A 24,707-nucleotide genomic window follows, 5' to 3' on the forward strand; every position below is an offset into this window, starting at 1 on the left:
TGTTAGGTTTTAGGACTAAGGTATTAATCTGTAGGGTAAACATATGATCACTTATCCACAGTGGGGCACTCCTCAGAGGGAAATGGAATTGTATTAGTAATTACATCAGGGCAACAGGTATAACCTGGGTCTGTCCTGGTTGAGTGAGGATATGTGGTCCTCCTACTGGTATGAACTATGCTTATTCATCAGAGGTAACTACACACAGTGAATGGATGCTGCCGCTCCAGGCTGTCATGCTTCTGAGATAGATTTCTCCTTATTTGACTCATAAAAGTTAAATGGAGTCCGACATTTCTCTCTTCACCAAGAACCTTCACCAGAGAAGCAGATACTTGGATGGAAAACATGCTTGTGTAGCACTGGTAGAAAACCAACTGTATACTAATTATAAAATGTCATAGGTCAGATCAGTTTTTTCGAATACTGATTTCCTCGGTGATTTACAGAGTCATGAAGTCTTTTGCCTTGTTATCACACTTCAGGAGCCTTCTGTTGGTCATGACATTTTTGAATAGGGTCCTGTATGGCAGTCTCATATTGGGCATATTATTTGCATATTTCCTTTAATGCCATACTTATAAGGCTCTTGCTTCCCTGTGGCAAAATTGCATGAACAAGTTATAGACATGGTGTGAAGAGCCATGTATTAGTGACTGGTCTAGTACTATGAAAAGCAGAAACTCTGTCCTTTTTTTTTTTCCATTCCTTGAAGATGGATAGTAATAGGATGGCACATGGAACAGGAGTGGATGGAGGAGAGGAATGGAAGGCTTCCACTATTCCCATGAGAAGGTCCGGTGTCAGAGCTACCTCTCTGGGCATGAGGGGACGCCCATCACTTGATTTACAATGAGAGTCTAAATTCCATGCTATGTGGTAGGCAGGCTGTGGCACTTAGGGTCGGATACCTGACCTCTGGTCTTGATTTGCCATAGACTGGTTATATGATTTGGGGAAAGTTGTTTAATGTCTCTGAGCCTTTGTTTTATTATCTGTATAAAAGGGGAACATAATATCTGTGGTATGTTTCTCAGGATAATTATAATTAATTATAATAATTATTATTTATTATAATAATAATTATAATGAATGATGATAATTCATCATCAAATGAGATGATGAATGTGGAAGTGCCTTGGATGGTGAAGAGCGGCACATGGGAAGCAATTTTGCTATGTTTGTTTTTATCACCTGATTTATACTCACTGTGTGCATGGGAATTAGGAACAAAGAAGGAATACTGTATGTACCCTGAGAAGGTGTTCAAGTACTCCAGGGGAAAGAATGAAGACTATCCCTGACATAAGTGATCTTTAGCCTTTTCACTATGCTTGTGGATGAGTAGAATTGAGGTCAAGTGAATAGAAGGTACTTTATAAACCTCATCTGTCATTCTAACCTCTAATCAAAAACCAACTGGATTGTTTTTGAAGTGGCTTAGTTTAGTACTACATACGGAATATGCTGCTTTGATAGCTAAATAATCGTCATTTTCTGTTAATTACATTAACCTATTATCATAAATATTTAGGAAGTTCAGGCCTGTAAAATGAAAAGTTCACATTTAATTTGGCTAGGGTGGTGACCTGACTAGATGTTAGAAAATTCCTTTATTTGTTTGTTTTTCCTCAGTTCAGGACTGAACTGAACGAAGTTTCTGGGGAAGAGCTGGCAGCTTCCTCCTTGAGCCACCCCAGGACTGTTTACAAATTAGCAGAGAGACTGACTAGGACCAAGGGTAGCCATTTAAATACGTGGAAAATGGAAGATAGCAGGTGTGTCCTTTGACAGCCAGGGAAACTGTGGACAACCCCTGCTTTCTATGGGTCTTTCTGCCAAACACTGGGAAATTAGATGCAGCTTTTCGTTTACTACACTCTTACCCTGAAGAACTAAATAGCACAGTTTGGAAAAGAGGAAAATTCAAATTTAAAATTTTGTATAAGATATGTAACTTTACATTTGGAAATTTTAAAAAATATACTTTAATTTGACTTATACTTTTTTAGTATTTCCTAATTTTCATGTAAGTGACCTCATTTTTTTCCTCATGGAACCCATGAGAGGAGGTGAGGGTGAGTGTTACCATCCCTATTGAATAGATATGGCTTAGACACAGTGGGTAAAGTCACTTACCCAAGCTCAAATAAGTACATGAAGACCCAGACTACATAAGAATCTAGGTGGCTGATTGTTTGGCTACTGGACCCTACCAGTGGCCTTTGAGCTCACATAAGGGCAACGATAAAAGCCATTTGGAATGAACCAAATTCTAATCACTATCTCAGAAATGGCAGGTGGTTTGCTATTTGCTTCTTGGGTGCCCATGAGATACTGCAAAACAACCATGCTTTTTCGCAACACAGGGATTCAGGCTGCTACTTCCAGTCAATGAGACTGGAACTCCATAGAACACCTCTTGCCATCCCTGCTGTGTTCCTTGGCAGGGTGCCCCTGGCATCGCAGGCAGGATAATTCTTTGTTATGCAAGACTGTTGAACTCACTGCAGCTAAGGAGCATCCCTGCGCTAGCCCTCTCCCTTCTCCCAGAACACACACAATTCCAAATGCCCTCTTTACCTCACCCCCACCCCTGCCAAAAGTGTTGGCTGACTTGGAAGAAGCAGTTCCTCTCTCAGACCACTGGGGAAGTGACATGAGGGCATAGTTTTCATGTGTCAATCTAAATTTCTGAATGTATTATTGAGGTGAAATTGCAGCACAAGGAGGAAGGGCTTTTTATGAATAATGGGAAAGACTTTTTTAAAAAGGGACTAAAAAGATTTTAAAAAGGAAGAGGAACGTAGAGTAACAAAACTCAGAAGAAACTTTTGGCAAAGAAGTGAAGATGGGAAAGGGAAAACTGAGGAAAGAAAACACTGATAGAAAAGGACAGGAATCAACACAAAAGGCAAAAATGTAACTGAAGGCAGAAGCTTTGCTAGAATCCTGGTGCCTGACTACAGGCAGAGTTTACGTTTGCTGTAACTATACCTGCCTACACAAGATACACAATAGCTGAGAAGAAAGAAACACGGTGAGTGAAAACAATATTATTGTCTGATCTAAAAAATAAAGATTGAAATACATATTGAACTTCACATGTACCTTTTCTTCTAAGTCCTTTATCTGTCTTTTCTGGATGTCTGTTTTATCTTCTAAGTCACGAATTCTCTGAAAAAGAAAGGGATGGGAAAAAGAAGCTTTTCAGTCTGTTAAGTTAAACAAGAAGATCATTCACCAACCTAAAACACAGAACTTTTTATAAAAACATAACATCTGGAAATGTCACATATACGTTTTTCTATACCCAGTGGGTTATTGCATTTTTCAAAAATTACCCGTACTCACAGTGAAAATCATTTTCACTGATTATATTTTAAAAATATTTGCCATCCCTTTCTCTTCTGGGTCAATCTATCCCTGAAGACCCCTTCCCTGTGAGAGAGGCATGATTCTCACCCCACTGTCCTTGGGCTTGGTCAGGAGACCTGTTTTGGCCAGTGGAACGTGAGTGGGAGTGAGATGTGGGAAAGCCACATCCTTGTAGAGACAGCTGTATGTCCCAGAACTAGAGAGCAAGAAACAAATTTTGTTGTAAACCATTTGATTAAGGTTTTTGGTTGTTCATTACCTCATTAAAAAATGGCTAAAACTGGCTCACACAAATGCAACTATCCCATCGGTTTCTGTTCTACCTTTTTTTTTTTTCCAACCTTATTTCAAATCTGTTTCAGGGTGGAATTTCCTCACGAAACAGGACTGACCAATTTTCACAAAACAAGGTAGCGAATCCACTTCAAAAAAATTCAAAAGAAGGAACTGATAAACTAGGGGAAAAAAACCCCAAACATAACAAGAATAACACAAGTAATCCTGAAGACAAAAAAGTTCCAGGACTGTCTTTGAAATTACCTGTAAACTATAACAAAATTCCAGTAATTTAAATAGCACAGATTTGAAATTGACATTACATAGACTAATTTATAAGTGAAAAGAGTCTTCAAATTTCCTTCTGGCAATCTAAAGGCCTTGTATGTTCATGGTCCAGGGTTACACAGGGCAAGCTTGTAATTTAATGCCTCTTTTGGAAATAATTAGAAAATGGAGAACTGGAGTTTAAGAAGAAAACAGTGGAAGCTAAACAACGTGATAATATAGAAGGAGAGGTTTTACAATGCAATGTGGGGAGACAAAAGGGAAGCTAGAACAAAGAACAGTTGAACTTGGAAATCATATCTTCCTCTCTCTAAAGTGGTTCTCAACTGGGGGTGAGTTTGCACCCCAGATGACATCTGGCAATGTCTGGACATTTAAAAAAGTTAGTTAATTTATTTTAAAGTGTAATATTCAGTGGTTTTAGTATATTCACAAAGTTGTGCAACCATCACCACTATCTAATTTCTGGACAGTTTTGAATCACATGTGATCACTGGTCACAGGTGGGGGAAGGGGTGCAACTAGCACCTAAGGGGTAGAGGCCAAAGATGCTGCTAAACATCCTGCAGTACACAGATCAGTCTCCACCCCCCCACCCCACCCCCATAAAGAATCATCAGGCCCCAAATGTCAGTAGTGCAGAGACTGGGAAATCCTGCTTTAAAGGAAAGAGGGTGAGGTTTGTGCAGGAGAGGAGGGTGTGTTTTGTCAGAAGGACCATGAAATTATGTGACCATGATGTGTGTGACAGTGAATGATAAATGTGTGTGATGTGTGTGCTTGTATTTCCATAGTGCGGCTTATGCTCCAAAGCTACACAGTGAAAGGATAAATTTGCTAGCTATTTCTACCTTGAGTGTGCAAGAACTTCCTTCTTATGTCTGCTGGATGTAGAGGCAAGCACTACACCAATAAAATCATGAGCTTACTACGGCATCTATGCAGCCACCAAGCCTGTGCTTGTTGGGCACCTTCTCACATGTTCAGGACTGTGCTGGATGTGACGGAGAATACAGGCAAGGCATCAATTAGTTCCTGATCTCAAAGAACTATCACATCCAGATGGGGAGAAAAAATGTAAAACACAGGGACAAACAGATTAAGCAGAAAAAGTAAACAATGGCGAAACTATGCACAACTTCATCGCCAACCTCTAACACCCAGTACAGTGTTTAGCACAAAGAAGCTGCGTATACGTATTTATTCAATGAGTTAGGTAAGCTACACTGTGTGCTGCGGGCTTTATGTCTTTTTCCGTCCCATCTGCTTGCCAGCCTGCCATCCAGTCTCACAGTAAACTCTATGGAATCCAAAATAGATCCCTTTTCTACGACTTTTGGTCTCTACTGCTACTAAGTACACCAAGTCCCCCATCATGACTGTGTGAGAGGTTACTGCCGGCTCTTCCTGCTTCTAATCTTGTGCATCCTACATCCACCTATAGCAGCCAGTGTGAACTCTTAGAATGTGAAATGATCACGGCAGTCCTTGAGTTTTAAGGGGGCGAGGAAGAGGGAGAGGGACAGTTAGCCAAGTTGCTCTCAGAATAAAATGCAAACTCCTTCAAGGCCCAGCATGACCTTGGCCTGTCTCACCTCTCCAGATTCATCTCATAACCACCTTCCCTTGGCTCCATGTGCCCCTGCCATACTGGCCTTCTCTCTGCTCCTTAAATATTCCAAACATTCCCATGATAGAGACTTAGCCCCTGCTGACCCTAACTTCTGGGACACCTCGCCAAAATCCTTGCGTGGCTGATTTCTTGGGATTTCGACATTTTCAGAGAGGCCTGCTCTGATCAGCCAGTCTAGAGTGGCTAATCCTACTCCCAAACTCACTCTCATTCTCTCCCTCTCCCTCCCTCCCTCTCCCTCTCTCTCTCTCTCTCTCACACACACATCTTCAGAGCACTTATTGCCACTCTCTGAAATTGCCCTGGCTATTGCTCATTTGCACTGTCGCTTTTTCCCTCTTCATCGGTAGGATACATGAGAACAATGACCTTTATGTCTTTCTCCACCATCACATTCCCAGCACCCAGCACAAGCAGGCCCTCAATAAATGGTTCTGAGTGAGTGTATGAAAAGGGTATGGAATGTCGATTTTTTCAGTAGTATGTAGTTCATTGTGTTCATCAGGGACAGCATTCTGAAGAGCTGGATCTGAACTGAAAAGTGAGAAGATTTGGATAAGTGCAGCAGACTCTGAACGACATTTTGGGGTGAGCAGTCAGGAAAACAAAGGCTTGGAGGTGGGAAATCATGGCCTAAGGGGTACGGGAAGAGTTCTGCATGAACAGAGAGGAAGGTAAGCTATGAAGATTGTCTCAAATCTGGGTTTTAGGGGAGGAGTAGCCAGCTACTGAAGGACCTGGAGATAGCACGACTAGACTCAACTGGAAATTGGGGTCATGGAGGCTTTTGAGGAAGAATATGACATCAGAAAAGGGGAGAAGGACAGGGGAGACCCCAGGGTTTTCAGCTTGAGTGCTTTGACATATGGTAGTTCTACTAACCAAGACAGGCAGATGGGGAGAGAAGGGAGAAATAAGGATAAGAATGTGCGTTTAGGTATGTTTCATTTGAGTTCACTCTAAAACATTCAAACAGAAATGTCTAATAAGTGGTTAGTGATATGCTCTAGAATTTAGACTCCATTATAAACTTATATATGACAAATCCTGGCCAATGCTTTCTGGAATAATTCTCTCAAATCAAAGCTACTGATTGAAAGGAAAGTAAGAAATAACTGGAAAGGCATATTCTAATGAACATCTGCTTGCGAGACAGAAAATGTCAATGAAACTCTCTGAGGCTTAGAAATATAATGTACTTAACAGTTCAGACTCGGTAACTTAAAACAAAACAAACAGGACCATCTCTTTTGGGAGTGAAGTACCTTAGCTGACTGAAGAGACACAAAAGCATTGACAAGGCTTTAATCATAAAAAAATTTAGATAACTATTTGTCCATCTTAAAAATAAACACTTCTGCGGTTCTATGACACACCTCCTTCTTTGCTGAAATTAATTAAATGCTATTGCAGCCTGAGAAGTTTATGCAGAGGACATGTTCATTCCCTTATAGAAGGGAAGAATGCCTGCATTAATGCAATGATACCACACAGTCTATTATTGAAAGCTTTAAAACTCTCTTCAGAGTCAAAATCCAAACCTTTATGATAGAATCTCAAGAACCAGTGAAACAAACATGCATGTGTTTATCATCTCTGGGACAAAATGGCTTCAGAGTTCCCTGTTAACTTGGGTAATTTGTTAGCCTGTAAAGATCCACAACAAATAACCCCTGTTCCTTTTCTACTCACCTTGATCTCTAATGACCACGTGATTCTTACCTCCCGTAGAGCCCATCTGGATTTCGTACCAGTTGCTCATTTCAGCTTATGAGTACCGAATACCCTAGTTTGGAACTTTCAATTCTGGAATTATTTCAGAATCTGCTTTTTGACCAGGACCCTAGTCTTTGCCTGTCAATCTGTGACATGAACAAATAGTTGGAATTAAGAATTTTGGCTATAAGTTAATATTGGGTGTTTATTTTGAGCCTTGCCGGTCTAGATAAATCATATAAATTATAGATGATTCAAGTTGTAGAAGACAGCACAGTGCAATGTTTATGTGCACTGGCCTTGGAGTCAGGCCGATCTGGGGTGTAATTCTGGCTTTGTTGCTTACTCTCTGTCATCTTGGGCCAATCACCTAAGCACTCTTTTCTTCAGTATCATGATCTCTTAAGCTGGGATAATGAGAATACTTACAGTAGCGGGCTATTGCCAAGATTAAATGAAACAATGGAAGTAGAGCCCTTAGTTTAGTTCCTGACCTATATAGCACATGCCAGTAAGTAAGAGGCAGCTTCCATGCTTTGTTGCTGTTGCTGTTTATTCTGGGAATAAAGAGAAAGGTCCTTGTTCCCTTTTACCCTCTTCGGATTATTTGATCAGGCTAGGTTATGGACTGGGATGAGTAACAGCGGGGAAGCATTATCTGTGTCCTGGACTGAGTCCCAGAGAGTCCCTTCCCAGCATAAGGGACATAATCAGGCTCCATGAGATTCAAGGGGTGTTTCATGACAAAGTAGTTGCAAAAACAGTAGCATGACACAGTGCTTCTGAAGTGCCAATTCTCTTCAGATTAATTCATTATAAAACCATGGTCTTGTTTCTGAGTGTAGGTGGAAAACAACAGTTACTTATTTTACTCTTTGAAAATAGCTTCTAGCTCCCAGGCTTCTCCATACTCATACTCAACACTATGTACTGAGCACTTGGTCCCATTTTCTTAGTACCACCCAACACAGATGTAGTGACTACATCCTCACCTGATGGGCTTGCTGTAAGAGCTCCATTCTCTCCTGTAGAATCTGACAGTCGTACTCTCTGCTCTTCCTTAGCATCTGCCGCCGTAACTTTTCCACTGCTGTCCTCAGCTCCTCTTGCTGTTTTTCAGTTAATAATTCACCAAACTTGATAACAGTTTCTTGCTGCAGAGCATTGTACAAAGTCGCTTCTAGTTCCTGGATTCTCTGGCAAATAGAATTAGAAAACCTTGGAATTTAGCATCTTACCTGTGGTGTGTGAATGTACACGTGTGTACATGTGGAGGGATGTATTATTTTAGTCTCACAGGATCCTAGCAACAAAATAAATTTCAAAGCTTATCCAGCTTAGGGACTATCCTGATGGTGCAGTGGTTAAGAATGTCTGTCAGTGCAGGGGACAAGGGTTTGATCCCTGGTCTGAGAAGATCCCACATGCCGAAGAACAACTAAGCCCGTGCGCCACAGCTACTGAGCCTGCACACCACAACTAATGACCCCGTGCACCACAACTATTGAAGCCCGCACTTCCAGAGCCTGTGCTCCGCAACAAGAGAAGCCACTGCCATGAGAAGCCCACACACTGGGACTTCCCTGGTGGCGCAGTGGTTAAGAATCTGCCTGCCAGTGCAGGGGACACGGGTTCGAGCCCTGGTCCGGGAAGGTCCCACATGCCACAGAGCAACTAAGCCTATGCGCCACATCTACTGAGCCTGTGCTCTAGAGCCCACGAGCCATAACTACTGAGCCCGTGTGCCACAACTACTGAAGCCTGCTTGCCTAGAGCCTGTGCTCCACAACAAGAGAAGCCACCGCGATGAGAAGCCCGCGCACCGCAACGAAGAATAGCCCCCGCTCGCCACAACTAGAGAAAGCCCGCACGCAGCAATGTAGACCCAACACAGCCAAAAATAAGTAAATAAACTAAATTTATATATAAAAGAAAGAAGCCTGCGCACCGCAACGAAGAGTAGCCCCCCACTCGCCACAACTAGAGAAAGCCTGCGTGCAGCAATGAAGACCCAACTCAGCCAAAAATAAATAATTAAAAAAAAAAAAAGCTTCTCCAGCTTAAATATCCTTTTGATGATCCCCTTTATAAGATGCCATAAGGATCATCTAGCCAATACGTGAACTACTCCGATGATGGAGAGTTTGTTCTTTTTCTTGGGATCCTGTCCATGTCACATACTTTTCATTTTTAGGAAGTCCTTACTTTGTTATAATAACTGTATATCCTTCTATTCTCAAATGTAGCTGAAAATAAGTTTGTTCTCTCTTTCATTTGACAGATATTTAAAGACATCTATTGTGGTGGCCATATTTTTAGAAATAAGCATTGAAAAGTGGTCCAAGTTGGAATAAAATACTTGAAATTGGAGATATTTCACACACACAATGCCACCTCTCTTCCACATGACACACCTCTGAAGATGGCTTTATAGTCTCCATTTTTTTCTTATAAAAATAAAAATTGAGAAATATAGCCTAGAGTCTTTGGAGTTGGTCTGTTTTTTAATACTCTGAGATTTATAGTTGCTCTAGCTATAAAATGCTTCCTTGAGGCTTTTCTTTTTTAGATGAAGAGTCTACTGCTTCTTATATCCCAGTTTCCTTTTCTTTCACATGCTTCAGATACAGTTACCAAAATCTATCATCTTATCCCCTGTGACTCTGACATAGGTGAAAGGACACGCCCTGGTGAGGGATGTTCTCCAGGCTCCTGTCTTGGACTAAGCAGATCTCATCTCTTAAAAGTTAAATATATTAATAATTATCTGAATGAGTCTTCAGTCCTGGAACACACACACATGCAGTTTAATCTTACCGTGTGTAGGTAGAGAAGGCAAGGCTAAAAGGATAGGAAGGGAGGGAAAAATTACCTCCTTCTTTATTCTCTAATCAGCGGCCAATACTCATCCTCTCCTTTCCCCATCAGTCAGTGCTCTGAATCTCTTATTCATCTTGGGTGGGGAGTACTAATTCATCTTTGATATAAGCAGGGGCTAAGTGCTTCACTCTTTTCCCAAAAGTGACTCAGGCTGCTTCCAGGAAAGCATTATAAAAACCTCTACTAGCAACTCCTCAAAATGTTCCTCTTTTTCTCTTGAGTCATTACAGTGTATTACGGTGGGGGGCAGGGTGGTGTCCACACGGAGAGAAGAAGTGCAAGCTGTAGTCCAATATTAGGAATGATGCTTTATGAATTTGGTTCGGGGGGTGGATCAAATGTGCTCCTCCTTCAGCACAATCTTCTGGAGGAGAGAAAAAGGCACAGCCCATTTCCCCATATATTCTTTTTTTTAATTTTTAAATTTTATTTATTTTTTTATATAGGAGGTTCTTATTAGTTATCCATTTTATACATACCCATATATTCTTACTGTGGCTGGATGATGGTAGTTAAGGCCACAATGTCTGGAGTCAGATCTAAACACTACCTACTTGTGTACCAAGCTGGGCCAAGTTCTTTCTCTCTCTAAGCCTTCATTTTCTCATATGTAATATATAAATAATAATATTCCCTATACCTCTTAGGGTTGTTGTCAGAAATAAATGAATTAAAAATATGTATCACATTAAATACATCATTATTCTATCCCTAGACTAGGCTCCCCAACAATCAGATTTGATTTAATAAAATTTCTCTTTAATCTACATTGCCATCCAATCTGTTGTTCATTTAAATATTATTTAACAACACAATTCAATTTTTTAAAAAATCAAGTATAATGAAATATTTATTAACTATTATAAGAGTATTGTAACAGCAAAGAACTAGAGATATATTTGTTCTAGAATGAGAACTGGAAACCTCTGAATAAATGAGCTGCACGTTGTGGTCTATTCAAATACATGACATGACAAATTACACAGGATGCTTTACTCCAGAGCATGTAATCGTAAACACTCGGAGTGTCTCCAATGCTTGTTGTACCTACCATATATGCTTGGTCGAGAGCTTGTTTCCTGTAGTCTAGTTCTTCTTCCAGATAGCCTTTGATTTTGCAGAATTGTTCCTAGAAAAAAGGGCGACATTAATAGATAGAGTCAGCTTAGTTAATGAGAAAGTGATATATAAATTGTATTGATTAGCGTTTTCTCTAATTCTACTGTAAGACAAATCACTAGTATTTGTAGGGTCACAGATTTTGTCTTTTAGGGAAATAGTTCAACTTTTATAGTTTCACACAGGGAATGTACAAACCAATGGAAAGAAGAAAAAATATATAACAAACAATCCACATGGAATGTCTTAAAGGATTTTTTATACCAATTTAAGAGTATGTCATTAAGGATAGATTTTTGTTTGTTTGTTTGTTGGTTTGTTTTTTGGCCTCACTGCACGACATGTGGGATCTTAGTTCCCCGACCAGGGATCGAACACATGCCCCCTGCTGTGGAAGCACGGAGTCTTAACCACTGGACCGCCAGGTAAGTCCCTAAGGGTAGACTTCTGACAAGATAAATGCTATAGATGCTAATAAATATATCTGTGTAAATATACTGGGATAGTATATTTTTGTAAGAATGTCATGAAATGTAATAGAGCAAAGTTGTATAGTAAAAAACAATTTATTCAAACTCATCTGTGTATCATTAGCAGACACAAAGATAATTTAGAGAATGGGCACAAAGTTAACCACACATATTGCTCCATCCACATACCAACTAACTGACCAATTTATCCATCTGCCTGTCTCGCTAAGACTTATGAAGGGGTGGTGGAGGCAGGGGGTTGGGGGTGGGCATCTGCTTTAAGAAGAGTCATGGGGGACTTCCCTGGTGGTCCAGTGGTTAGGACTCTGTGCTCTCACTGCAGGGGGCATAGGTTTGATCCCTGGTCAGGGAACTTGGACCCTGTTGTGTCCTAAATAAACAAATAAATAATTTAGGATGGCAAATTGCATGCTGTATGTTTTTCTACCACAATTTAAAATAAATTTTATTTTAAAAAGAAAGAACAAAAAAAAGAGAGTGGAGGCAATTCCACCCACAGTGCCACTTAATGAGTGAGTGTCTGCTCTTGCTGCAAAGCCAGAGTGAGCTGGGAAACGTAAATCTGATGTTCCCTTGCTTGTCCTCAGTTTTTGTGTGGCTCTCATATTGTGAGCATCTTGCCATTGGCATTAAAAAATGTATCTTTGTATAGAACATAGCTCCAAGCACAAGTCCATTCTTTCCCTGTATGCTTAACAAGGAACAAGGGCCTCGTCCAACACTGAAGGTAAACTTGATTGCCTCAACTTTTGAGAGAGGATATGTCTGCATGCGATTTTGCTAGTGACTTTCCTAATTACCTCTGAGCTCCAGTGCCTAGAACAGTGTAACAAGCTGATTGCTTAATTAATGTTTGTGCATTTAAAGAGTTCAAGGGTATTTTGAATATAAACAGTTCTTGTTATATGTTTTGACTTTACAGCCTAACCTGTTGGTAAAATGTAAGTCCCGTGTAAAATATGAGCTAATGATTTGTAAGCTGTCACATGCTATGTAAATTCAACTTGTTCTTACGATAGGATTCCCTAACCTGATAGGAATCACTACCTGACTTTTAGTAATAATGATAACAGTAATGACCGTACTGTTAAAAAAAAGTCTATGTATTGCTGTAAGTTAAAAATGACCAATTCCCAGGCCTGGGGATTTAAAAAACAAAAGCTAATAGTGGCAAACTACACACAACGTAAAATTTATAATCGTAACCGTTTTTAAGTAGTGTTAAGTATATTCACAGATAAGAAAGTTTCACAGAAAAGTTTCACACAAACTTTCTTATCTTCAGTAGTGTTAAGTATATTCACAGTGTTATGAGACCAATCTCCAGAACTCTTTTCATCTTGCAAAACTGAAACTCTGTACCTATTAAACAGTAACTCCCCATTTCCTCCTCTTAGCTCCTGAGAACCAGCATTTTGCTTTCTGTTTCTATGAATATGACTACTGTAGGTACCCTATATTAGTAGAATCACACAGTATTTGTCTTTTCGTGACTGGCTTATTTCATTTAGCATAATGTCCTCAAAGTTCATCCATGTCATAGCATGTGTCATAATGTCCTTACTCTTTAGAGGCTGAATAATATTCCATAGATGGATATACCACATTTTGCTTATCCATTGACAGACACTTGGGTTGCTTCCATGTTTAAGCTATAGAGAATAATGCTGCTTTGAACACAGGTGTACAAATCTCTCTTCAAGAGCCCGCTTTCAGTTATTTTGGGTGTACTCCCAGAAGTGGTGTTGCTGTATCATATGGAAATTCTATTTTGAATTTTTTGAGCAACCACTAACCATACGGTTTTCCATAGCAGCTGCACCATTTTACATTCCCACCAACACTGCACAGGGTTCCAGTTTCTCCACATCTTCATCATCACTTGTTATTTTCTGATTTTTGTTGGGTTTTTTTGATAGTAGCCATCTTAATGGGAGTGAGGTGGCTTGGGGATTTTTAATACCAAAGTTACACCCATCATTTCTGTCAATTTGGTGGAAAAATTATTTAGCCTAAGAAAGAAAACACCTAACTGGATTTTCTTCAGCATTAGTTCTGGAAATACTACAAAATTACAACATGATATTTCTGGAGGCTATAACTTGAAATTGTGGGGTACTTCTGGGCATTCTGTTTCACAGTCTATACACAAAATAATGGCAAGGCTACAAACTTCCATCCGTGCCAGACAAAACTGCTAGAAAACAGTTGTTTTCCATTTGTCTTGTCAATTTTTCTTTTGTTTTCTGACATCCCATTTTTACTCACCATGTCACTTTCCAATTCCATCATTTTCTGGTGTAGGGCAGCCTCTGCTCCTTCAATTTGCTGGATCCACTAAGGGGTAAACCAGACACAAGTGTTTGACATGATTGCTTGACATGGTGTAAATGGTGCTGCCTCCTGAGCTGCTTAGTGTCTCTTCCCCTTATATCTCAGGAAGCAGACTAAGAACTGGAGTGAAAACTTGGTACATTTTAACTCTTAGCTCAGAAACAAGTTTATAAATTTCCACTCATTCATTCATTCTTCATTCAACGAAAGCCTTCATTGATATCTACCATGTGTGAGGCAATGTGCTAGGTACTAGGGCTGTGATGGTGAATAAGACCAACACATGTTTTGCCCTCATTGGAGGACACCATGGGAGGCTTTCTTGGAAATGACAATTGCACTGGGTGTAAGGAATGAGTCAGAGATGACTAAGCAAAGGTGAGGGGCAAGTTCCAAGCAGAAGGTATGTCTATTCTCCATGATTGGAGGGAGCATGATGAAAGAAAGAAGGCCAGGTGAGTCTGGAGAAATGGCATTTTTTTCAGTATATGACACTGATTACAGCTAAATGTTGAGGAATCATTTTTGTTGAGTGGAGACAAATTTTAAATCACACAGAAAGAACTTATCTTTCCTAACACTTAGAATATATCATTCTGTTAGATGGTGTTGATATTAGCACAGATCAATACCCTGAATGAATTTAGACTTTGAATAATATAGTGTGAGCCTACCACATATATGGTTTCAGAGAATAAATTGTTATAATGGGTCTCCATCAAGTTAACCATAAGCTTATCCCTCAGGGAGGCAATTGGGCAAATAATTAAGTGTGTGGGTCCTAGAGGCCGACTACCTTGGGTCTAATCCCAATCTTAGCTTTTCATGGCTATGTGGCCTTGAAATGTTACCTGGTTTCTCTAAGCCTCAACTTTCTTATCTGTGAAATGCGATTAATAATAATGTGAAGATTAAAGGATGTAATAAACCTAAGGTCCTACTGACAGTGTACTGCACGTACCAGGTAACCAATACATTCTTGTTTTTGGTTAACATTCATTTTTGTACTTCCACACTGTTAGAAATTTGCCTCACTACCAACTATTTCTTCTTAGTTTGTTTGTGATAAATTATGTGGTGTGCTGAGCATTTTTCTATATACTAAAGCCTTGGTATTCACAAGGGGCCACCATATCCAACAGCCCCTTGGCTGTAAGGAACATGGGGAAAGAAAAAAGGCCGTGGAGACTGGAGAGGTGCTAATCTCTCAGCTCTTGTACATACACATGGCTTCCCTCATGAAACAAATTTCAGTCCAAAGTCATGGGTTTCTTGTAAACACCCTCACATTGCAATTGTGTACCATCAAGCTTTATTAAAATGCTTCCTCTTGCTTGCTGCCCATTTACCATTGAGAAACAAATTCTCTTGTGTACCATGTTTTTTCTTTTTTAATATTTACTTATTTGGTTGCGCTGGGTCTTAGTTGCAGCAGGCGGGCTTCTTACTTGTGGCTCGTGGGCTCCTTAGTTGCGGTATGCATGTGGGATCTAGTTCCCTGACCAGGGATCGAACCCTGGCCCCCTGCATTGGGAATGCGGAGTCTTAACCACCGTGCTACCAGGGAAATCCCACACTATGTTTTTAAGAGAACCGTGAAGTGAAGTAGTCCGGTCATGGGCTTTAGCTATAGATTTGTATGTTGGCTCCCGACTCTGACTACGTGGATGATGCAGGATGAGGAATGAATAGCCCAGGCCACAGTTTTCTCACAGATAAAATGAAAATAGTGGATGAATATAGGGTGGTTGTGGGGAGCAATGAGATAATGCACAGACAGTATTTAGCATAGTCCGTGGCCCGTAACATGTCCTCACATAAGGTCACTGCTCTTATTATTTTTAATACGAAGTCACAATAGGATTTCCTTGTTGGAAATTTGTCTAGGCTCAACCTCTGGCTAAAGGTCACACTCTCAGATGGTAGAGAGATAATTCAAATGTGTGGCCTCAGGAAGTTCAAGATGATATTTACAATTACTTGGAGGTAGAAATGTTTATCTGTGAATCCCAAACATGGGGGGAGGCGGTGACTTTAGCTTATGAATTGCAAAGATTTGCACAAAAGGCAATTGCACAGACCATGAGCATTTTAAGGACAAGCTTGTGTCTTACTCAGCTGATTCCTCACTTTCAATCACAGTGCTAAGCGCATAGGCATCACCCCTTGATTGTTTAATCCAAACCCCTCACACCTGTTTTGCAAAGGAGGTAAGTGGAGGCACGAACTAATACGTCAAAGCGTTACTAGAACAGTTCCTACGTGCTATAGGGTACTTTCTGCTTTTAGTAGGAAGCTTGAGGGAAAGCTTGCAATAAAGAATCATAGCCCTTCATGACTCCAACTGGATGAGATGTTCTGGTGTGAAAAACTAGGAAAACAAAGAGTGAAAAACAGATTCCAGAGTTGCCCTCGTGGAGCGTAGAGTCTAGTGAACTACAGAAAAAAAAAAAAAAAAGTGTGGTTGTATTACCGTTGCTAAAAGCCATGGTAGCAGAAGCACAGGTCACTGTGGGAACACAGAGTGAGAAGATCTAACTGGGCTTGGGTGAATAGGAAGGCTTCCCCATGTATGGGAGGGTCTAATGATTAAGATTTAGCCAGACAAAGGTAGAAAGGGAAGAAGAGAAAATCTAGACAAAAGGAACAGTGTAAAGGACCAAGGGATGAAAATACGTAGAGGTAGATAGAGACAGAGACAGAGACAGAGATAGAGTGATAGAGAGACAGAGAGCGAGAGGAGAGAGAAGAGAGGAGAGAGGAGACTGGAGCCCCAAAAGGATCTGTGCATGGCTGGACCTTTGTTGGTGACCAAGGAAGGAAGTGGGGTGCTGGAGAAATAGGTAAGGGCCATTTCCAAGGGGGCCCTCTTGCCAAATTCTGGATTCTAGACCTATGTTAGGGACAATGTGGTGCTATTAATTTGATCACAAGAGGAAAGGGAAAGTGATAAGGTCTGTTATTAAATTGTGAAGGGTGGAAGTTTTTAAAAGAGCAAATCCCAGATATTTCACATGAAATACTTCAGTATGTGTCCCTAACACTTAAGGTCTTTTAAGAAATAACATAACCACAAGGCCATTTCCACACTTTGCAAAATTAATATTAATTCCTTTTGTCATCTGATACCTGGTCCATATTAAAATTTCCCCAGTTGTCAGCAAAATGTCCTTGGTTTCACACTTGGTTTGCTTGAATCAGGATGCAAAAAAGGACCATTTCAATATTTCTTAAGTAACTTTTTATTTCATAGCAATTCTTCCCTCTCCCTCTGCCATTTTTTTAAATGTCATTGTTTTGTTTGAGTAACTTAACTGGGTCATTTGACCAGTAGAATTCCCTCATTTCAGACTGGAGCAAGGTGAATGCTTGCTCATGGTTTCATTTAATTTACAACATGCTTTTTTATGCATTTAGAAATTAAGAAAGCATCTCAAGGAACTTATAGTACATAAGTTCTTACTTTACCCAGCCATGTACACATGACTGTCAACTATGTGCTGATTCTCAAGGTGCCCTGAATACAGCCAGTTACCAGGTTTCTTCACTTGGCTCTTTCCTTTTTTCTCTCTCTTGCATTTACCAGGTTTAGACACAAGGGGGTGAGAGAACGCGCAGTGTTGCTCTTCTGACAGTCCCCAGGTTGGGCTTTCTAAATGAAGGTGCAGGGAGCCACCACAAGTTACAGAATCAGTTGGAATAACTGGTAGGTACACACCCAAGGAAAAGCCCACAGAAAGAGCCATGCTCCAGTTTACCACTTAACAAAACCCTTCTTTATTGGTTTCCCAGCTTGGTAAGGATGGCTTAAGTAATGTAATCCAGGTTTTGCATTTTTACAGAATTATATTTTTAAGAGACTTCAAAGCAAGAATTATCCACCCACCCTAAATCAGTGTGTAGACTCTTCTTTTGTGTGTTCTCATTCTATCTGGGTTATATCACCCTGAAGAATAAAATAGTTATTAGGTATTCAATAATGCAAAATCATGTGCAAAGAGATTGTCTTTCAACCCCAAGTGTTAAGCCAGATACTGAGATGATTTGAATGTTAGTATGATTTATTACCTTTTCTGCCAGGGACAGCACAGTGCTGGCCTGAATTATAGCCACTTGCTCTTCATTTCTTAAATTCTGTGGTGGGGGTTGAAGGGGTGGGGAGAAAGAAAATAAGCTGAAAACACTTTTTGACATTTATACTATCAGAAGATACTGCCTAACTTGCCTGCCACATACGCATGCATAGAACATTCACAAACGGCCTATTCTATTTAGTAATAATTCCTAACAAAGAGTTCATTCAAAAGCTGTAAAAAGTACATTAAATGTGATGGTTTTATATCTCTAGTGCTGACTTGATTTTGTTTCACGGTAAGCATACTGCATGAATAGTCATAAGAAAAGCAGAAACCAAAATGAAATAAAGATAGTGGGAAGCAGCCACACAGCACAGGGAGATCAGCTCAGTGCTTTGTGACCACCTAGAGGGGTGGGATAGGGAGGGTGGGAGGGAGACGCAAGAGGGAGGAGATATGGGGATATATGTATATGTATAGCTGATTCACTTTGTTATACAGCAGAAACTAACACACCATTGTAAAGCAATTGTACTCCGATAAAGATATTAAAGAAATGAAATAAAGAGTAATCTCTTCACAGCAGTTTGATGTGATTTAATCGATTTTGTTCTCTCCTTTGGTAATTTTTCAAGGGAAAAAAAATAGTGTGACTATTTCAACCTACATACATCATTCATCTAGTATCTCAATGAATGGTCCTCCCACTGAATTAATATGCCTTGACCCTGTCTGGAAGGTGTTTTTAGAAAGAAAAGGGATTATAGTTTCCTAGTGCATTTTTATGGGGCTGCCACCAACCCTACTGTTTAGCAGCATTTGCAACTGCATGACTGATTAATTTCACCCCCATGCCTCCCAGCAACAGTCAGAAGGTAATTAGCTTTAATCAGCGCAGACTCCATTGGCATTCAAACCTGAAACCTGCGCATGAAAAGCACCTTACCAGTTCCCACTTCTGCCACTACCTTCCAGAGATCCTTACAATCCCTTAGCTGAGTGGTTTGATAGACTGCTGATTCTTTTCCAGAAGCCGCATTCTTAAGTGAACTGCTGTCTCACTTGCTATTATTTTTTTGCTTTTTTCTATTTATTTATTTAATTGAAGTATAGTTGATTTACAATGTTGTGTTAGTTTCAGGTGTACAGCACAGTGCTTTAGTTATACACATATATATGTATAACTACATATATACATGCATATATATGTGTATAGCTACATTTTCAGATTCTTTTCCCTTATAGGTTATTACAAAATACTGAGTATAGTTCCCTTCACTTGCTACTGTTTTACACGTAATGCATTGGCAAGTATTTCTTGCTTCTCTTTAGGCAAATGCATATCTTTACTGTACTTAATCAATTCATGACTTACCCCGTTATCACCCAAGATATCAAGCTGCTTTATGAGATCAGGGATGTTCACATCCTGCAAAATCAAGGAGATTCATTCAAGTCGTGGCTTACCATTCTATCAGTGCCTGCCTGAACCTTGAGTTAGAGAGGACATTTTGAGACCTGCTCTTCCTTGGTTCGTTTTCAATCAGGCACAGCTGGTTTTACAGTTCCACTTTGCTTCATATAAGCTGTGTGAACCTGGGAAAACTACTTAACAGTGCATTTTCAATTTCGCCAACTGCAAAATAAATACTTTCTTCATAGGCTGATTTGAGGATAAAGAGATTGTACATGAAAGCATCTAGGATGTACTAAGGACTCAGGATTTGCTCAGTAACTCTTTTTCTTATAATTGTTGAAAATTGTTTCAACTGTGGTAGATTTCAAGTATTAAGAAAAGTAACAAGAAAGAAATTTAAATAACCAACCAATTTCATTCTAATTAATGGAATTCTGACCTGGTTGAGATTTTGACTGCCACATAGAAAACTACAGAGCAGTTCTATTTTTTAGGTGTTTAGCATTAATTCCATCCTATGGAAAACAGCTGATTTTTATTATAGTCCCTGAGTCAATTTGAAGCAGCTGAACTCCATTTAAAAGAGTTCCCTTGTATATAAACTACATGCACTGATTAGGTTGTTTGTGATTTATCTAAAAACAAAACATCTAAGGAAAAGACAAAGTAAAGTGCTTCTCATTGAATTAGAGTTGAATCAAAAAACTGCTTTGGTTTACAAATTTTCACGCAGCCCAGGAAGGCCAGAAGTTTAAACAACGTGAGAGTGGTTTAAGACAGAAGTCAAAGAAGCACAATTTTCGACCTAATTTCCCCCCCATTAGTACCACGTTCTCCTTTTACTCAGGTTCAGATAACAGTTTAGCAGATCCCTACTGCCAGAAATACAGAAGTCTAGCTCAATCTCAGAGGTAGAGAGAAGGCAACTAAAGCAGGTATATTTGGCGGCTCAGAGTGGGAACAGGAAGGGCCATGCAGAAGGTAAGGAGAGACCAGAAAGAGCGGGAGGCTTCCTAGCCTTACCTCTGGAATAGTCAGTCACTATGTGATTCTGTTACATTGAGGGACAATATATCTTCCAGGAGATGGAGCCACCTCCACTCGACCTTAATATTTAAAATGTATTCCAATATCACTAAAGATGAAATTATATTTTGTCTAAGTGAGCAACATGTTATAATCCCCAAGGCCTTCCAAAAGTGAAATCCTCCCTAAAACACCCATATCAAAAGAGATGGTGGGCAAGATGATTTCAAGGTTTCTTCTAATACTGAAATTCCAAGATGATGAATTCCATAGCAATTAGAACAGCACAACAAAGGGACTCAACAAATACCTTTTCATCTGGCATCCTTGAGATATGTTTCTTAAAATATTGAATTTATTTAATATTTCTTCCAGATAATCAAGGGTAATTATCTTAATATTTTGATTCTGTATCACTCTTTATGTTACTGTTCTAAATAATCATGGCTTCCTAGTTTTTTGTTTTTTTTTGCTGTTACCATTCATACATCTGTCACACATTTATTTTGTGTATGTTCTGTCGATTTTCCCATAGATGTGACTATTTTCAGTTCCTACATAGTTTGTATCAAAATGACAACCAGTGACCGAAAGACAAAACAGTCACAAACAACCTCCCCTTTTCCAATTCCCAGTTTTTCTACTGTCTACAACATACACAGGGAAACATCTGCCTACCTTGACACCTTCTTTCATACAGTAGATCTGTAGAGCACTCACACCATCTGAGAATGGGTGAATTTGCAGATTAAATGGAGGGGATCGTCTCTCTCTTTCCTTGAAATACAGTGAAGAATATGTGGGAATTAAAAAAAAAAAGCAACAACTGATTAATCACTAAACCAGTTGTCTGTGGCCTCTATGCTATTTCAGCAGCTTATCAATATGCCATTTGGCAAAAAAAAAAAAAAAAAAAAATCGAACTCAAGATCTTCATGCTTGAATTTAATGGAAAAGAACTGATAAGTCAACTAAGAGATGTGGGAGAAGAATTTAACATGGTGTCATCCAGTTTTGCAAATTTTTTTTTTTTTTTTGCGATATGCGGGCCTCTCACTGCTGTGTCCTCTCCCACCGCGGAGCACAGGCTCCGGACGCGCAGGCCCAGCGGCCATGGCTCATGGGTCCAGCCACTCCGCGGCCAGTTTTGCAAATTTTTGGATCAAGGAAATGTGGGAAGTGGAGTTCCATTTTAAACTACATGAATATTTAGAGCTTTCACGTATCACAAAGAATGTTCTTCTGACCATGAAGTTTTATGGCAGCTCATGGTCTTCTGCATATTCAATCCACTCAAGCTTTATTAGTAAGATTTGTGGGCTACCAAAGATGACCTAACTCTTCTTCACTGAAGCATACCAACTACTAACTTTATCCAAACCTAATGTAAAATAACCTCAAGAAGAAATTGTTGGCGAAATAACAAAGAAATCAAATGGGAAATTTTCTTATCCTTTACATATCATGCACATTCAACCAGACCCTATGCCGGATTCTGCATGATACAATCAAAATCTGATTTGATTGATATGTTTTACTTAAAAACAAAGACTCTGAAACTTGGTCAAGTTAAACAAAGTATTTCCTAAAACAAATTACCTTGCTTCTTAGCCTTTTGCATAACGCATTACAGAATAAAAAGTTTACTTACAGATTCAAGGGTTTACCAATAAAATATTTGTGTATATAGTACATTTTAAAATATAATTCTTGAAGTAATATTTTCCTGAGTCAGAATTCAATGAAGGATGGAAATGATTATTTAAAAGCAATGAAATATTGATAAAGTTTGAAATATATTATTCAAATTATTTTAAAATTATTCATTAGCCTTGTTCATAAAGGCAACAGTGTTGTAAAGTACAGTATCTGAACAGACAATTCTGAGTTGCATCAGTGCTTCACCACGTACTAGTCACAGGACTTGGGCAAGTTATTTAACCTCAGTCAAATCTTGGTTGTGGTTGTGAGGTCCAATGAGAGTATGTATCTGAAATGCTTAAGCTAGTACCTCACACAAAGAATGGGTTCAGTGCATGTTAATATTTTTATTATCATTATCATCATTTCCTTACTTCTAGCTCTAGATTTCGAAACTCCAGCAGCTCATTCTGGTCTCTGGCATCCTGCAGTTCCTGTTGGAGCCGGTGATTTTCTGCCTCTTGTTTTTCTATCTGATAAAGTAAATCCTCAAGTTAGGTGGACATTGCGAAAAGCATCTACAACTTTGCAAAGCAAGCATGGACAGCATTCATTTACAGGGTGAATAAATCGTCTAGACCATGAAAAAAAGTCCCAAGTAGATGTGAATAAACTAAATCTTTGGTTTTCCCTCTAGTTATCCTTTGGTTGAGTTTTTCGGGTCATAGAAGAAAATACTGGAGGATGCCTCCATTCATTGAGATAAAGTCTAGGGACCCTATGAATACTGAATCTGTCCCTTGCTGTCTGGGACAGTGTCCAAGAACTAGATTTAATGGTGCAAATAATGGAGACTGACACCTCTTATTTCTGGAGTTACAAGTTGTTGAAGAAATATTTTTTTAAAACAGCTCTGATCCTACACAAAAATTTGTTGAATTCCAGTTACATGCAAAATAAAGCTGAAGTCTTCAATGGAATTCAAAAACCTTAATAATCTGCTCACCAGATTTACGTGTTATCACTGTCATGTCTACACACACACACACACACACACACACACACACACACACACACTCACATGTGATCACATACACTTGAATCTAGAAACCCAGATCTACCCTATGTTCTGGTTACTCTAGGAGCTCTGTCTGTGCTCACCTCTGCCTGAAAAGGGCTCCCCAACTCCCTTTTCTACATGAGGAAATCCTATACTTCCTTGATGTCTCCTACCATAAGAGCCTTCCCCCTGGCTCCTTAATCCAAAGTGACAACTCTCCCTTCTGTTTTCCCATAGGGCTTTCCTGTAGGACATCTAGTGTAACCTGATGAAGCATGGAATTAAGTTAGTTGTGTACAAACCTGCCTTGCCCTGTACACAGTGCCCATGTCCACAAGGGATCAGAACATTTTCATGATTTGCAATAGGTTTGGGGCTGCCTTCGATATTAGCTGTGTGGGTGGGCCTTCTGTACAGTAACTGTTTAAAATCTTGAATTTAGAAGTAAAAAATCAGGGGCTTTTTAATGTAGGGTGAATCTTACTTTCTCAAGGATAAACACTTGAAGTAGAATGTTTAGCTTTATTGTCACTTTGGTTTTCTTTTACTCTTAGAAGACTGAGCTCAAAAAATTCCCCTTTTAGCCCAAAGAAATCAAGACCAAAGAAAATCAGAAAGAAGACATAATGGGAGTTATTTTTTAGATGATAAATAAGTGTAATAACACTTATTACTGGGTATCTCGGAGACTACTAAAATCTTCTTTTTCTCATAGTCTCCTGATATAGAAAAATTATAGAAAATAAAGATGGGGGAAAGTGAGATACTATGTAACATTAATTTATGTAGCCAACTCAAGTTTTTTCCACTAGATTTTTGTGGTCTAGTAAACTTTTGAAAGTTTTTAGAAGTTGACTATTTCCTAGAATCTTGGATTGACATCAGAGATGGGATATTTGGGGAGATGCCTGGCTCTGGTGGTGAGCACTAGCCATAATATTAGTGGTTCACAGGTGGCTACAATTCATAGACCAGGGCTAATGTCCATAAAGTTTCTTTATAGGGACCCGCAACCTTTCTGAGAGTACCAGTCCTCAATCCTGGAACACCCACCCCCCTTCCATACATCAGCTCTGTCTCTCATCATGTAGAAAGTGAGACAGGACGAGAGGGAGGGGAGGACAAGCGTCTTCTTTACCTTTTCATGCTTACCAGGGTGTTGCAGTTAACTTTTATTACTTGTCAAGGCTAGTGAATATTGGCAGAAACAATCCTAAAATAATTTCTATATAACTCTACATCACCCTACAGAATTATTTCCCTTTTTCAAATGGGCTTTCAAATTCTCTTTCTGTCAAGAATAATATGAGATTATTTTGTAATCGTTTCACATCATCAAAGGGAAATACCAAAGGAAAAGCCACGTTTGAAC

General features: G+C 39.5%; 1 protein-coding gene across 2 annotated transcripts in view; it reads right to left on the bottom strand.

Moving 5' to 3' along the window:
* Nucleotides 1–24,707, bottom strand: part of JAKMIP2 (janus kinase and microtubule interacting protein 2) — a 53,854-nt gene that overhangs the window by 525 nt on the left and 28,622 nt on the right. For both annotated transcript variants that reach the window (XM_060146465.1, XM_060146464.1), the window contains 8 exons: nucleotides 22,710–22,808; nucleotides 21,313–21,411; nucleotides 19,567–19,620; nucleotides 18,184–18,249; nucleotides 14,050–14,118; nucleotides 11,223–11,300; nucleotides 8,284–8,487; nucleotides 3,112–3,177 (listed from right to left, as the gene is read on the bottom strand). In XM_060146465.1, coding sequence (XP_060002448.1) covers nucleotides 3,112–3,177; nucleotides 8,284–8,487; nucleotides 11,223–11,300; nucleotides 14,050–14,118; nucleotides 18,184–18,249; nucleotides 19,567–19,620; nucleotides 21,313–21,411; nucleotides 22,710–22,808 — 735 coding nt within the window. The remainder of the gene's footprint in view (nucleotides 1–3,111; nucleotides 3,178–8,283; nucleotides 8,488–11,222; nucleotides 11,301–14,049; nucleotides 14,119–18,183; nucleotides 18,250–19,566; nucleotides 19,621–21,312; nucleotides 21,412–22,709; nucleotides 22,809–24,707) is intronic.

The sequence above is a fragment of the Lagenorhynchus albirostris genome, chromosome 3, assembly GCF_949774975.1.
Source record: "Lagenorhynchus albirostris chromosome 3, mLagAlb1.1, whole genome shotgun sequence".
NCBI classification, from domain to species: domain Eukaryota; kingdom Metazoa; phylum Chordata; class Mammalia; order Artiodactyla; family Delphinidae; genus Lagenorhynchus; species Lagenorhynchus albirostris.